Source organism: Fringilla coelebs (assembly GCF_963513975.1).
Source record: "Fringilla coelebs genome assembly, chromosome: 7".
NCBI lineage: Eukaryota > Metazoa > Chordata > Aves > Passeriformes > Fringillidae > Fringilla > Fringilla coelebs.
Genome location: NC_140035.1, coordinates 17,174,939 through 17,187,790, shown reverse-complemented (window position 1 = coordinate 17,187,790; position 12,852 = coordinate 17,174,939). Strand labels below are relative to the sequence as shown.

The 12,852-nt window shown below is 35.0% G+C and overlaps 1 protein-coding gene across 1 annotated transcript in view; it reads left to right on the top strand.

The window, feature by feature from the left end:
* Positions 1-12,852, top strand: part of KCNH7 (potassium voltage-gated channel subfamily H member 7) — a gene marked incomplete at both ends in the record, with an annotated part of 202,945 nt that overhangs the window by 112,594 nt on the left and 77,499 nt on the right. The window contains one exon of the mRNA XM_084209730.1: positions 9,067-9,222. Coding sequence (XP_084065856.1) covers positions 9,067-9,222 — 156 coding nt within the window. The remainder of the gene's footprint in view (positions 1-9,066; positions 9,223-12,852) is intronic.

The window sequence follows — 12,852 nt, the reverse complement described above, 5'->3', positions numbered from 1 at the left end:
GTTTTAAGATATTACATTCTGAGTTGTCTTTTGCTAATAGACAGAAAACTCTAGTCAAATATATCCACATTGTAGTATCTAAAAAAAAATCTCTTCTTTTAAAAATACTTCAGTTCAGGTGTATCACACAGTTGAGCAAACAAGATTTGCTCTTCACTGTTAATCCTGAAAATTACTTTTTAATATATTTTCAGTAACATGTACATTTAAAAAAAATTCTCTCACAGGAATCATGTGTGATGTAGAAAAAAAATCACTTTTTAATATTATCCTTTAAAAAGAATCAATAATTAATTTTGAAAAATTTTCAGTGAAATATTTCAGTTTCTTTCTTTCTAAAATAGCACTGTTTGCAATATTTCCCTGTTAAAATCTTCAGTTGTGAAATTCATCAAATGTAGTATACACATTCACTATAACTATACTGCAAGTGTCTGCAAAAGAAGCATTTATACTAAGCAAATAAGACAAGAAGCCTTGGATTTACCTCTCTCACATAGTCTGCAACATATACAACACAAAAGAATGAAAAATCTTCCTCAGTTATTCTACAACTGATTTGCAAAGGGTTTACAGGCTTAATAATTAAGTTCTTTTTATAGCTGTACCCCTTGGTGCAGTCTGCCCTGACCTTCCATGTTTGACTTCTTAGCATCAGGTAATACAGTGTGCAGTGCACTCAGAAACCTTACACAGGTGCAAGGATCTGGGCCCAAAATGTTCACGTGCATATGCCGAGACAGAAATATCCCCATTAACAACTCAGAGACATTGCTTTTCAGAACATTATTTGCTACACACTTCTGGAAAAAAAAGACATGTAAGACATTTTAGACTAAGTTTAGGGCCTGGAAGACTCCAAGTAATGCTCATGTTTTTGCATGCCATCTTTCCAAACTTCCAGTAATAAGAACTCATCCAGAAAACTATTTCAGATCCAGTTTCCCCCCCACTCTGCCCCCCCACCCCCCCCACGTGTGTACAAAGAATGTACCTCTGAGAAAGATCAGCTTGACTGTTCAAGACTGTCAGAACCAGGCCTCCTGACTTCAGTCTGTGCTCCTGACAACACCCCTCTGACAAAACTCAAATATAGTTTTAAGGTGAGCAGAGTCAGAAAGAAGAAAACCTATCTTGCAATTTCTGGCCCAGCTGTGGTTTCAATAGAATTATTCTACAGGCAGCCTGGAACCTAAAACAATCTTTACACTCCATGTACAATTTTCAACATTTTTCACTCTATGCTTTTTTTATTGGTCTTTTCTTTACGAATATGTCGCTACTTGTGTATTTTTCACTTAATTTCATTTTTCTTTCCTTGCCAAATATTTAACCGCTCTGTATCTTCTGTACATGTTTATAGATGCTTAAACAACAAAGCAGGAAATTTTCCTCCCACGCAAAATGTTTTCAACATTTCAATTAATCAGCATAGCTTATTAGTGTAGGTGTAGATATTATAATTAGGATATTAGCAATAATTTTAGCAATGCAGTAGCCTAAGAAATTCTGGAATGAGCATTTGAACAGTATTTATCTGCCAATTTGATTATATTGCAAATGGGATTAAAAGGAGAGCAAATGTGATATTCATATTTGCCAGTCCGGTAATGAATGTGTCCACAATTTCCAGAAGGCAATTTTTTTCTTAGTTTGTTACTTTAACAATTCTTCCCTCACCTTTAAACAGTGTAAGTTAATACCTTACAAAACCTAAATGGTCCTATAAATCAAATCTTAGTATCAGCAACAATTTCAGTGACAGAATGAATATTTGCTAAGGAGGGTGGTGTGAAATGTCAAAGGAAGTAGGTCTCATTTAATCACTGTAAGGTCCCTAATAAATGTCAGCCAAATACATTCTTCTTGTCTCTACCCATTCCCCTTAAACATAGCTATTCAATTGAAAAGGGATATAATACGTTTCAATTTAACATCTATTTTTAATTGTTCTCCGCATTGAATCTTTCAGAATAGACAATCACACAGATATAGGAAGCATGTGAATTTCCCATCCTTGCTACTCACAGTGGCTCATTTTCAGTCAGATGGAATTGGAAAATGGTGACATACAGCTCAGAAGATACAGGTGAAAGATAAAGAGAATTGTATAACCCATTGCCCAGAGTTCTGTATGGAAATTTATGAGACACAGTTTAATAGTATGGGGCTGCTATCTACTAATTCAATTGTGAAAATGGAATCAAGAGTTTCTTTGAGTTATCCTTAATTTCTTCATTCATTTTTAATGCTGGTTTGATTAAAATCCTTTTCATGTTTCAGTCTTAACACCTTTAGAAGAAAGTAAAATTATATCAGTATAAATATATATATACATACCAGTAATATATATATATATATATATATACATACATATTCCAGTACCGCCATTGTACCAGTACTACCAATTGAAGGGCAGCAACAGGCAACAATTGCAATGCAGACTGGAATTCCCAGAATAGATGCTTTTTTTGTGGCTAATCATCTTTAGTCTTTACATCAAGTTTTCTCCTATTCCTTATGTGTGCAGCTACATAACAAATCCAGGGCAAGAAAGAAAGGAACATCCAAAGGTAATTCTTTCCTATAAGTCAAAGTTGTGATGAAATTTAAATAGAGTATTTACATATCAGATGTCGCCAAAGGTCTGAATAAATTACACCAATTGTGAAGATGCAAAAAGCTGCAGGTACAAACAGACAAAAGCATTTGTCCAATATCTTTTTCATGGGGTTGTTACTGAATTGATTATGTAATTATGTGGTATCTGTCTCCAGAGACATTGTTCTACATCACAAAGTGCTGGGAAATATTCTCAGGGCAGATTCAGTCCTTCTTCCACTCATTTGTATTGTATAAACAAGAAGACTAAGCTGTGAAAATCTGTTAATAAATCTTAGTTTTAGTTAACAGAAAAATAGGTTTGCAAAGGTATTTGCAGCTAAAGGAGCCCTTTAGCATAAAACCATGTGAAATTTTTCATGACTTTTTCCAACACAGCATTACAGGAATAGACTTCTTAGCACGATTTTAAAAAGAATGTAAAACTTTGTACTGTTCAAAACAATATTCCTTATGACATACGGCATTGTTCCTGGCTTATGCTTGAATAGAAACAGAAATAATTGGATTTTCAGTTCTTGATTTGTCATGTTGAGTCCCCACATCACAATACACATCATGCCTCATTATTTGACAAACTGGCTTTTCTTGAATATTCAATAGACATCCCCGCTGCAATTGTCCCTAAATGCCAACTAAACATCACCTAACACAGTGTTTGCTTAGAGTGGACTTCAAAGTGGGGGTAAATAGGCTTCTGAATTTTAAGCATAAAAGAAAGGACTTTCTTCACAGAGAAGTCACAAAAACCACACAAAGCAGAACAGATATTCCCTGGGCACTGTTTTTCTTTCAATTTCTTTTTCTTGGTCTGTAACCTTTCAAGAATACAAAATGCTTTGCTATACTGGTCTCATTAATAAATTACAACCAGTCAATTTCAGGTGTCATTCTTCTGCACCCTTCACAGTATTTGTTTTCTAAAACAAGTTTTTAAAATTTTGTTACTAGAAGCTTGACAACACATAGGAAAAACAAAGGTTTTGGCTTCTATTCATTTTTTTCAAGTTTGGCTGAAAGTAGCTATGGAACATCAGGGAATAAAGCCAGAATTGCATCTCACACAAAGCTGTATAGAATATAAATATTCTCCCAATTCTTAGGAATGTGAAAGTCTTAGCAGCTCTGTGCAAGCAGCAGCTTTATTTCACAAGATATCCCCTTTTCCCATGTTGCTTTCCAAGTAATTCCTCTATCTCACAGTTCCTGTGACTCTTCGTCGCTCCATATTAAAAGCATGTCTATGTCCAGCATTTAGTGATAAAATGGATTATAAACAGCAGTTCAGACCAGAGAACAAGACTTTCATTAACTGTATTTCATATGGTCCTAAGGGTCTTGTTACTACTTGTCTGCTGAGCATGGTGAGTAAAGCTCCCCATCACAGCCTTCCTGAATGTCTTCAAAAAGCAGGACAGTATCTCCTTTTCCAAGACTAGCACATAAATTTAATTTCATTAAATTTGCTTTATGTTCTGCTGAGAAAAGTATTACACCTTTCCAAGACCATTCCCTCACTGAAAAAAGTAGAAAGTGATGGGGGGTTTTGGCCATTAAGAAGGAAGATGATATTGAATTTGTGAAGTTTAGGAGTCAGTAGAAAGCCACGCTTTGGCTCCTCATCCCAAAGATGAAGATTACATGATGAACAGGCAAAGATGGAAAAAGTTTTCTGATCTTCCATGTTAATTCTCCCTCTGATTAGCTCTCTTTTCTTTCCCCAGAGAAGTTCTTATTAACATTGGACAATCCCCATGAGCCATGCTATGATGAAAGGACAAATAAGGCTATAAACACGGACATAGGATAACAAGATAAGATTGGTTATGTTTTGGAATGCATAGCATTCTTTGCATTTACAGAAGTCAACTCTTGCTTAACAGAGCAATAATAAGTTTCTATGTGTTATAATAGTGATCACACTCTAATAATTTCACAGTAACTAGTCAAAAAAGAATCTATGAAAACAATATTTCACTTCATTGCTAACAAAATGGGAACTGTGGGGACTTTTCTGTGCCCCATTTCAGTAAAATGGTGATAGAATTAGGATGAAGCTGAGTATACAATAGAATATGAAATATATTTAATTGCATTTCTACCATAATTGGTAGTTTTAAGTTTATCCCTCTGAGAAAAGGCATTCTGAGCATTTGTTTTGATGACAAAGTGAGAATCCCATTGAGGGAAGTGGAGGGTATTTATTTCCAAAATGAAAATAGTGATTATTTTATAAAAGTGCAAAGAATATCCAGCATCTTTCTCTTGTCCCTGTATTACCATAAAATTGTGGTACTGCAGATATGTTTCATTCAGAGCCAGAGCTGTCTGCAAACAGCAAACAGGGTGGTTGAGATTTGAAAATGCAGAGTATCTCTGCCTTTATTTTTTTTACTGTCTTTGGTCTTGTTCAAGTAGGCAAGCTGTTGTTGGCTCTTTCTTTGTTATATTTTAATTTATTATTTGTTATCTTCAGTTTTAAATGAGCAGAAATGGCTATGGATTGGAGAGATACCTACACTGTACTACTTGTAGGTCATAGAAGTAAAAAATTATCACAATCCTAGGAAACTTGTGTATGAGATTACTCTGCGCAGAAATTTCTACATGCATGCAGGGGACACATTCAATATTTTTATTTCTATAGCCTTAGTTGGTTGTCCACAGCAGCTCTAGTAACAAAAAATATCTGAGAAGTCATAAATTCTTTGGCACAGGGAGCCAAGATTGGTTCCAAAATACATTGAAACCAGTCTCCACCTTCTGAAGACTGTCCTCAAATCTGTACTGAGTGCAGGAGCCTAAATTTTTATATGGTGAAACGCAGATAGCCAGTGTAAAACCCATTCAGGGCAAGAGGGTTCCAGAGCCATCCTGTAGAATCATGATGAATTTTGAAAGCTTCTTGTTGTGTGAACCATGGCAATTCTGCAGAATTAGGACACTTATCTAAATGCCTCATTTTTCAGGGATCCTTTGAGCTTGGTATATAAAATGGCCTGTGAAGATTTTGTTCCCAGGAAGGCTGAATCAAATTAGTTGTTTGGGATTTGTCATTTTTCAAAGTTTATTTGTCAGAGTTTTTCCTATGAGAATTTGGAGTGTCTTCACCGTTGTATTAGCTGCATTGTCTTCTGCAAATTGTTTATAAGTGGAACTACCACAATTCTAATAAATGAATGCACTCTGATAAAAATCTGCCCAAAAATCTGCCCAAAAATCAAATCCATACAAAATCACTGGAAAGGTAAATAATGTTTATGAACCAGATGAATTGGCTTGATGTGCCTGCCTTGTACTGATCTTTTGAAGCAAGTCAGCTTTAAACACTATGCAGACAGAAAGATAAATAGGTTTTCCTTCATCAGAATTGCTCAAGTGGTGCGATAGATCCTTATATAACCCTCCTATACCCTAATTCGTTACTTCTTAAATAATTATTGTCACTTGTGTGTGTATTTTACCAGTTACTTGTTTCACACAAGGCTCTGTGATCTTGTGAAATCATACTATTGAATACATCCCCATGGAATTGTACATCATATCCACAAAGCAAATAGAGGACTGAAATCTGTTCTTCCCATATAGATATTTTTCTACTAATTTAACAAGATGAAACAGTGGGCTTTACAAAGTTATAAATAAAAGAAAGCAAGTCCCTATAACCATGGAATTCAAGCTGACAAGAAAATGCCCAACTTGTCCTCTGTCATCTCCAATGATGATAACAAGAGAGCAAACCAGGTATATTTCATGATTACTCCTCAGTAGTAATCATGAGAAAATTCAGATATATTGCTGGCTATTGAATTTATTATTTATAAAGGTATTATTTTCTTTGTTGCTCTCATTAAATCATCCACTTGCCCGGTGCTGTTAGATAAGAAATGCAAATTCCAGAACTACATTACCATTTTTATTGCTCATTGGAAGCATGTCTTACTTTTGAAATATTCAGCATAGAGACAAAACAGGAAAAACATGCTGAGTGCAATGAAGAGCAGTGGGATGCCAGCATGCAAATACTATGTAAGATTGTTTGCAAACAAGCTTCTTGCTATTTCTTTATTGCTATCAACTGTAACAACCCAAAGCTTATCTTTTGAATTTGACAATGTTATTTCTTTGTACCCATCTCTTCTTTTTAAATCATACTAGAGTATTCCTTGCTATTTTGAATTTTGTATTTCCTTACTGTCCCTTCAATAGAGTTAGGTACTGAGAAGTGTATAGAAGATATCAGTGTCTGTACTTAAGGAAAACCCTAACAATGTCATGAACAGTGACTGCAACTGTCATTATATTTTGATTAACTTGCAGCATTCCACTTTCAGTATTACAAAAAAAGTAGATATTCCTTTCCTCTTAAAAATCCTGGATTTCTTGGAAAAATTCAGACTAATGAACTACAGTGGACTTGACTAGTGGTGTATTTGGTCTTCAAAGGAATCATGCTAAATTAAACCACACATGAACCTTTCCTATTTTTTGTTCCTGAAATATTTCTACATAAAGTTTGTATTTTCAATCATCTGCTCTTTTTGCCATGTTCTTAAGCTGTGGACTGTTAAACAACTCCTGCATCTCCCCAGAGATGCAAATCCCTAGCTCCAGTACAAATGAGGTTTGTAAATTCTTGAGGGAGGAATGTTCTACACAAATGGGAAATAGCGTCATTACTTAGCACTGTGGGAAGCATTTCAAAAGCTGAAACACCCTTGCCTTCAAAAGCAGACAAGCTTTTAAAGATGTGTCCTCATCATCCTCCTTTGCAAATACTGACAAACCTTTGATCCACTGTAGTGTTATTCAAAGCCCTGCATGCTTCAGACAAGCCCCACTTCCAGATATTGGGGGATACCTGCTCAGCCTATAAATCTTCATGTCAATACTGTCCATTATTATTTCCTTCCAAGCAAATCAATAAATAAAATTTTGACTTTTTGAACTCAGTATGCATTTTATTTGTTAGCTAAAACCACAAAGATTATTCTGAATTCTCTCCGGCCCCTCTGTTTAACCAGTCTATGTTGCAATGGTTGGCCTGCAGCACTTCTATTTTTAGCTCTCATGGAACAGTCTTAAATTGCTTATTTTCTGTTTACTAAAGACAGTGAGCTTGTAACCATGGAAACTGTGGCAAGTGCCACAGCTTAACTGTTTTATTAAATGGATAAAAGTTACAGCTGCAAAGCTTGAAAGGCCAGCATGTCAATTTTATACATAACTCGAATTGCCATATATACCACATTATAACAAGTACTACATTAAATATTAGAGGCCAGAATCTGGTCTTGGTTGTAATGATATAAATTGTACTATCTCTCTCCTCAATGGAAACAAACAAACAAAAAAAAATACTCTTGAACAATCTAGATCAAGATCAGTTTATGTCAAACTGCACAGGCTGTCAAGTTTCAGTGATTACTGCATTTGAGTGCCTAAATTGCAGATGATGTACATTAAACCAGTCCCTAGTTATCATGGAAACACCCCGTCTCACAGTTGTGTCTGCATGAAGTTTTTAGCACATTATTGCATTGCTTACAGCAATCACATTATTTTGGAACCACTGTGTTCCGTAACATTAATAGAAAGAATTAAATCCAAACTAATAACCTTGTCAAATGAAACTTCTAAAGCCATAATGAAAGAATTAACACAAAGAACTCCTTAAATCTGTAATTAGGTTTTTAAACAAGAACATTCTGGGTACCAGAAGTATGGAAAGTTTACACTCTCTATTACTTTTAGCATAGGCAGAGTATGCTTCATACATGTGAAAGCTAGGGTATTTTCAAATTCAGACTTCAAATTGTATATAACACTTAAGTCATACCCTTCTGAAAATTATTGAAAATTACTAGTTTAGAAGATTTTTGTGATGAAGTATAAAACAACTAACAAATAAAATTTTTAACACAAACCTAAACATTTCCCCAAAGTCCACAAAAGACTGAGAGCTAAAATAAGAATAGTGGTATATTTACATCCATAAATACTTAATGCATGACTCATCCTGTGTAATAGAACCAAATGCCTGAAGAACGTTCAACATTTAGAAGAATCAGGTTCTGCTTTCTTCACAAGGACTGGGGTTGGAACAGTGTTCACTTTTCTACTTTTGATGTTAAATGTCTCCATATTACAAGTCCATCTATAAAGGCATTTCCAGTGAACAAAAGAAACCAAAAAGTAGAATTGACATTTCAAAGGAGACACCTTTTGGTAAAGGTAAGGCTCCAAGAAATCATTAACAGTGATATTTCTTTCTATGAAAACACTACTGTTTAAATTAAAGAATAATATGTTTGATGCTCAATTATTGAATTCAAATAAATACCCCTCACTGTCTGTTGGTGTAACTAGACTTACTGAAGTAAAAAAAAATTATGTTTCCTTCCATTTATATATTTCTTTCTCTTTTTTTTAATCCATCTGCAGGATCTACCTTCATTTGCAACACCCACATAATTCCAGTGAAAAATCAAGAGGGAGTAGCAATGATGTTTATTATTAATTTTGAGTATGTAACAGATGAAGAGAATGTGACATCTCCTGAGAAGTGCAAGCCAATATTACCATCTAAACTTGTTAATCGTAAGTTACACAATGGAATTTTTTTGCTTACCTCTACTTTTATCAGGCAAAATAATCAACATGGGCAATAAGGTTAGCAAAGGCTGCAATCCCATTGACTGACTCAATAATCCAAAATCATAAGCTAAATGTAGCAAACCTATTACAAGATGAGAGTAAAGCAATCTATCAGATCTTTGGTAGTACTAACAGCCTAGATCTTGTATAGTACTAGGACATTTGACTTCATAAAAACTAAAATCTTTCACAGAAGTGCATTACGCTTGACAAAAATCAATTACAAATGGAAAACTTAAAAAAAGCATTGTGATAAAGCCCAAATATTTCATCTTAGCCTATTCTAAATTGAATATTTTTTAATTTAAAAAAATGGTGTCATTTGATTAATATTTGGTGAAATGTGATTCAATTAGACTAGGAAATATAACAATCAGTTAAAACATAATTAAATATGCTGATTTTATCAAACTGAAGTATTTAGATTGACTTGAAGGATGGGGGAGTAGATGAGTAGATGCACAGGAAATGCTTTTGCTTTCATTCCACTCTGGAGCATAAGTATTGTCAAAATAAGAAAACTCAACACAAATGTCCACTTATAAAACTGCACTTAGTAGCTTTCTGTCCCACTATCTGCAGAACATGTGCTCTTTTGCTGACCTCCACTGCGTGGAGCAACAGCACACACTGTTTCTGCTTTACATCGCCACTCACGTAATCTACTCCTACTACAAGATTTCCCAGAACACATCTGTACACAGAGCATGTACAAGCTCTTAGTCAAGCACAGCATGCTCTAACAGTGAGCATTAACACTTGGAAAATACCCTTGCAAAGTGAGATAATCTTTAGCATTATAACAATAAAGGAACATATGTATTCCAATTGTTAAATCAGCACTTCAGGTTTCTCTATTTAAGAAATAAAGACTGGTACAATTCTCACTGTGAGAAGCAAGGAGAGAAATTTGTTGATGCAAACACTATGCAGTACCTGAAGCATCCATAGAACCCTACCATGACAGAGTCTATAAGAATGTGGCAAAGGAAATTTCCATTACTAGAAACTTGCTGTCTACAAATAATTATTGTTCACCAAATATCACATTTTTTAAAAAGCGTTTGTTAAGAGCCTTTACAGTACATATTTTAAATCTTGTGCTTTTATGCTTCCTTTGCTTATTCTGTTTTGCATTGTGTTGGGGGTTTTTTGATAACTAATACAGCAGCTTTTGTTGGGATTTTTTTGGGATACCAAGAAAATACTTTTTTTTTCTGCTAATGATACAGTTAAAATCCTATTAAGGAGTATCAGAAAAATTTAAAAATTGCACCAGAAAAAAATTTTCATAAGTACATCAGGTAAACCCTATCCATATTCTGATTTTATTTTAGTATACCATGGTTTTTTGTGTTTGAAATATCTTCCTTCCTTCATTTAAAAGGCAATTTTATAACATAGATAAAATTGCTCAGTTTGTCCATGCTTACTGTGGTTTTATGGACAAAATGGAAGGTAAAATACCAGTTGGGTAGAAAAAACAGAGCTTCATGTCTTGAAAAAGAACATTTTGTTCTCATATCTGTGACACATCACTGTACACTTCCAAGTGTTATCACTTGCCGCATCTTAAAGTGAAAAGCCACTAAAGAGGAAATCTGCAAAAAATACCCCCACTTTGTCAAAACATCCTTCTCTTGTTTTATGGTATTTACACCTGACATACAGGGGGATTTCCTTGCTGAGAGCTCTTGAAAAATTAATAAGTGGACTTCCAAGCACAGTACATAAGTGATCTCTCTCAGAGAGAGATCAAGGTGCAAAAGGAGGCAAGGAAAGGTGACTTGAACCATTCTCCTGCTAGTGGGTACAGCCAGATGCCAGAAACTGGCAGAAACTAGAGCAGGCACATGGCTGCTCCGTCTTCTCCCGAGCTGCTTATGGTTTCAGAGCAGACTGTTATGTGGGCCGGATGGGATGGATGGGGATACAAAATATGCTACATAGCCAAAAATTCCTCTTGGCAAGAAAGAGGCCAAGCTATGTAAAACATCCAGAAATAACTGCTAGATATTGTGTACAGTTCAATAGCGGTTTTAAGCTAAAACAGAAAAAAGCCTTGAAATATGGAAAAGGCAGAGAGAGACCAATAAGCTAGACAAAAAGTCAAAAAGGTAGTTTGTTTAGCAGTGAAAACATATTTTTAAAGTCATGTTTGCAGCATAAGAAAGGTACACAGCAGATTCTCCAGGATAGTTTTTCAACATCATAGTCTATTTAGAACAGGCTACAACATCTTTTCCCTGGATTGCACACAAAATAGACAGTAATAGGTACTGGTCCAGGGGAAAAAAAAGCAACAAAATCCCTTCGAATGCAGCAACCAATTTAGAGAATAAAAATAGAGAGGGAACCAGACAAATAACAAGTGCAATACATCTCTGACAAACAACCAGGAAAAGCAACAGCTAATGACAAAAGACAAAATATTTCAGATTACATTCACATCTAATACTCAGAAGCACATATCATGAGAGATTTCTTTCCAGAGCTCCTTAGATTGAGTTTTCGTATATTAGAATGCATTTTCAACATGAGAGGGAAAAAAAAAAAAAAAAACCCAAACCAAAATAAAACCAAAAAACTGAGTCAGGTTGCAGGAGAGAAGTAAAAGTTATTAGGAAGCAAATAGATTGCAGCTATTTTCCAGTCCTTAAAAAAGAAGATAACTTTTCATATTCTCATCCTTCCTTTAATAGATTTATCAAGAGTTGATCAAATTTATCAAGCGTAACTTCGAAAAGTCTTTCCTTTTTTCCATAAGCATCTATTCTGCAAGCTGCAGCCAGCAGTTTTGAACACTTAGCATAGGGTTCCTCATGACAGAAGTTGCCGCTGAGGTGAGCTCAGTTGATTACAGCAGAGTGCTAGTAACGTCGAGGTTGTGGATGGTTGTTGATCTCTGTATGGGTCATTCACTTAAGACTTGGACTCTGTGATACTTTCATTTCAGAATATTCTGTGATTTTGTAAAATCTAATGCAATGTAATAAAAAAGCATTTCGTGCTGTGAAGAAAAAAGGGATTTCAATCTGTTAAAGGGCTGAGGACCCTCTGAAAAAATTAAGACTTATGGAAGACAAGTAGCATTTTTTTAGGTTTAGCTCAATGACTGCATTTAGCTCTGGATAGGCAAAAATTTAAAAATTTATCAGCTGAATACTGATGGAGATTTCCAACAGTGTTTGTAAGCACTCTAGTACAAGGATCCTGTCTTTTGTTATGTGCCAGGATGATGGCTAACACAGTTAGGTTCTGATTCAGCGCTGGGCTTGGTAGATGATGATAATAATAGATTAAAAAGAAAAGGTATATTTCAGGAGTTCGATGAGCACATTTGAGTATAAATAGAATTCCTTCTAGTCTGGTGCTCAAGAATTCCTATCTTATATGCAGCAAATGTCTGAATAGGTAGGAATGTGAAAAGTGAAGATAGTGGCTTCACAATAGCAGCGTAAAAGTTCTTTCAGTTGATCCTTTTCTTCCCCTTATATTTTCTGGCACAAATTTATCACCAGTTTTCACTGGCGGCTGGAACAGTTTTTGTATAACCAAATAGTGAAATTTCAG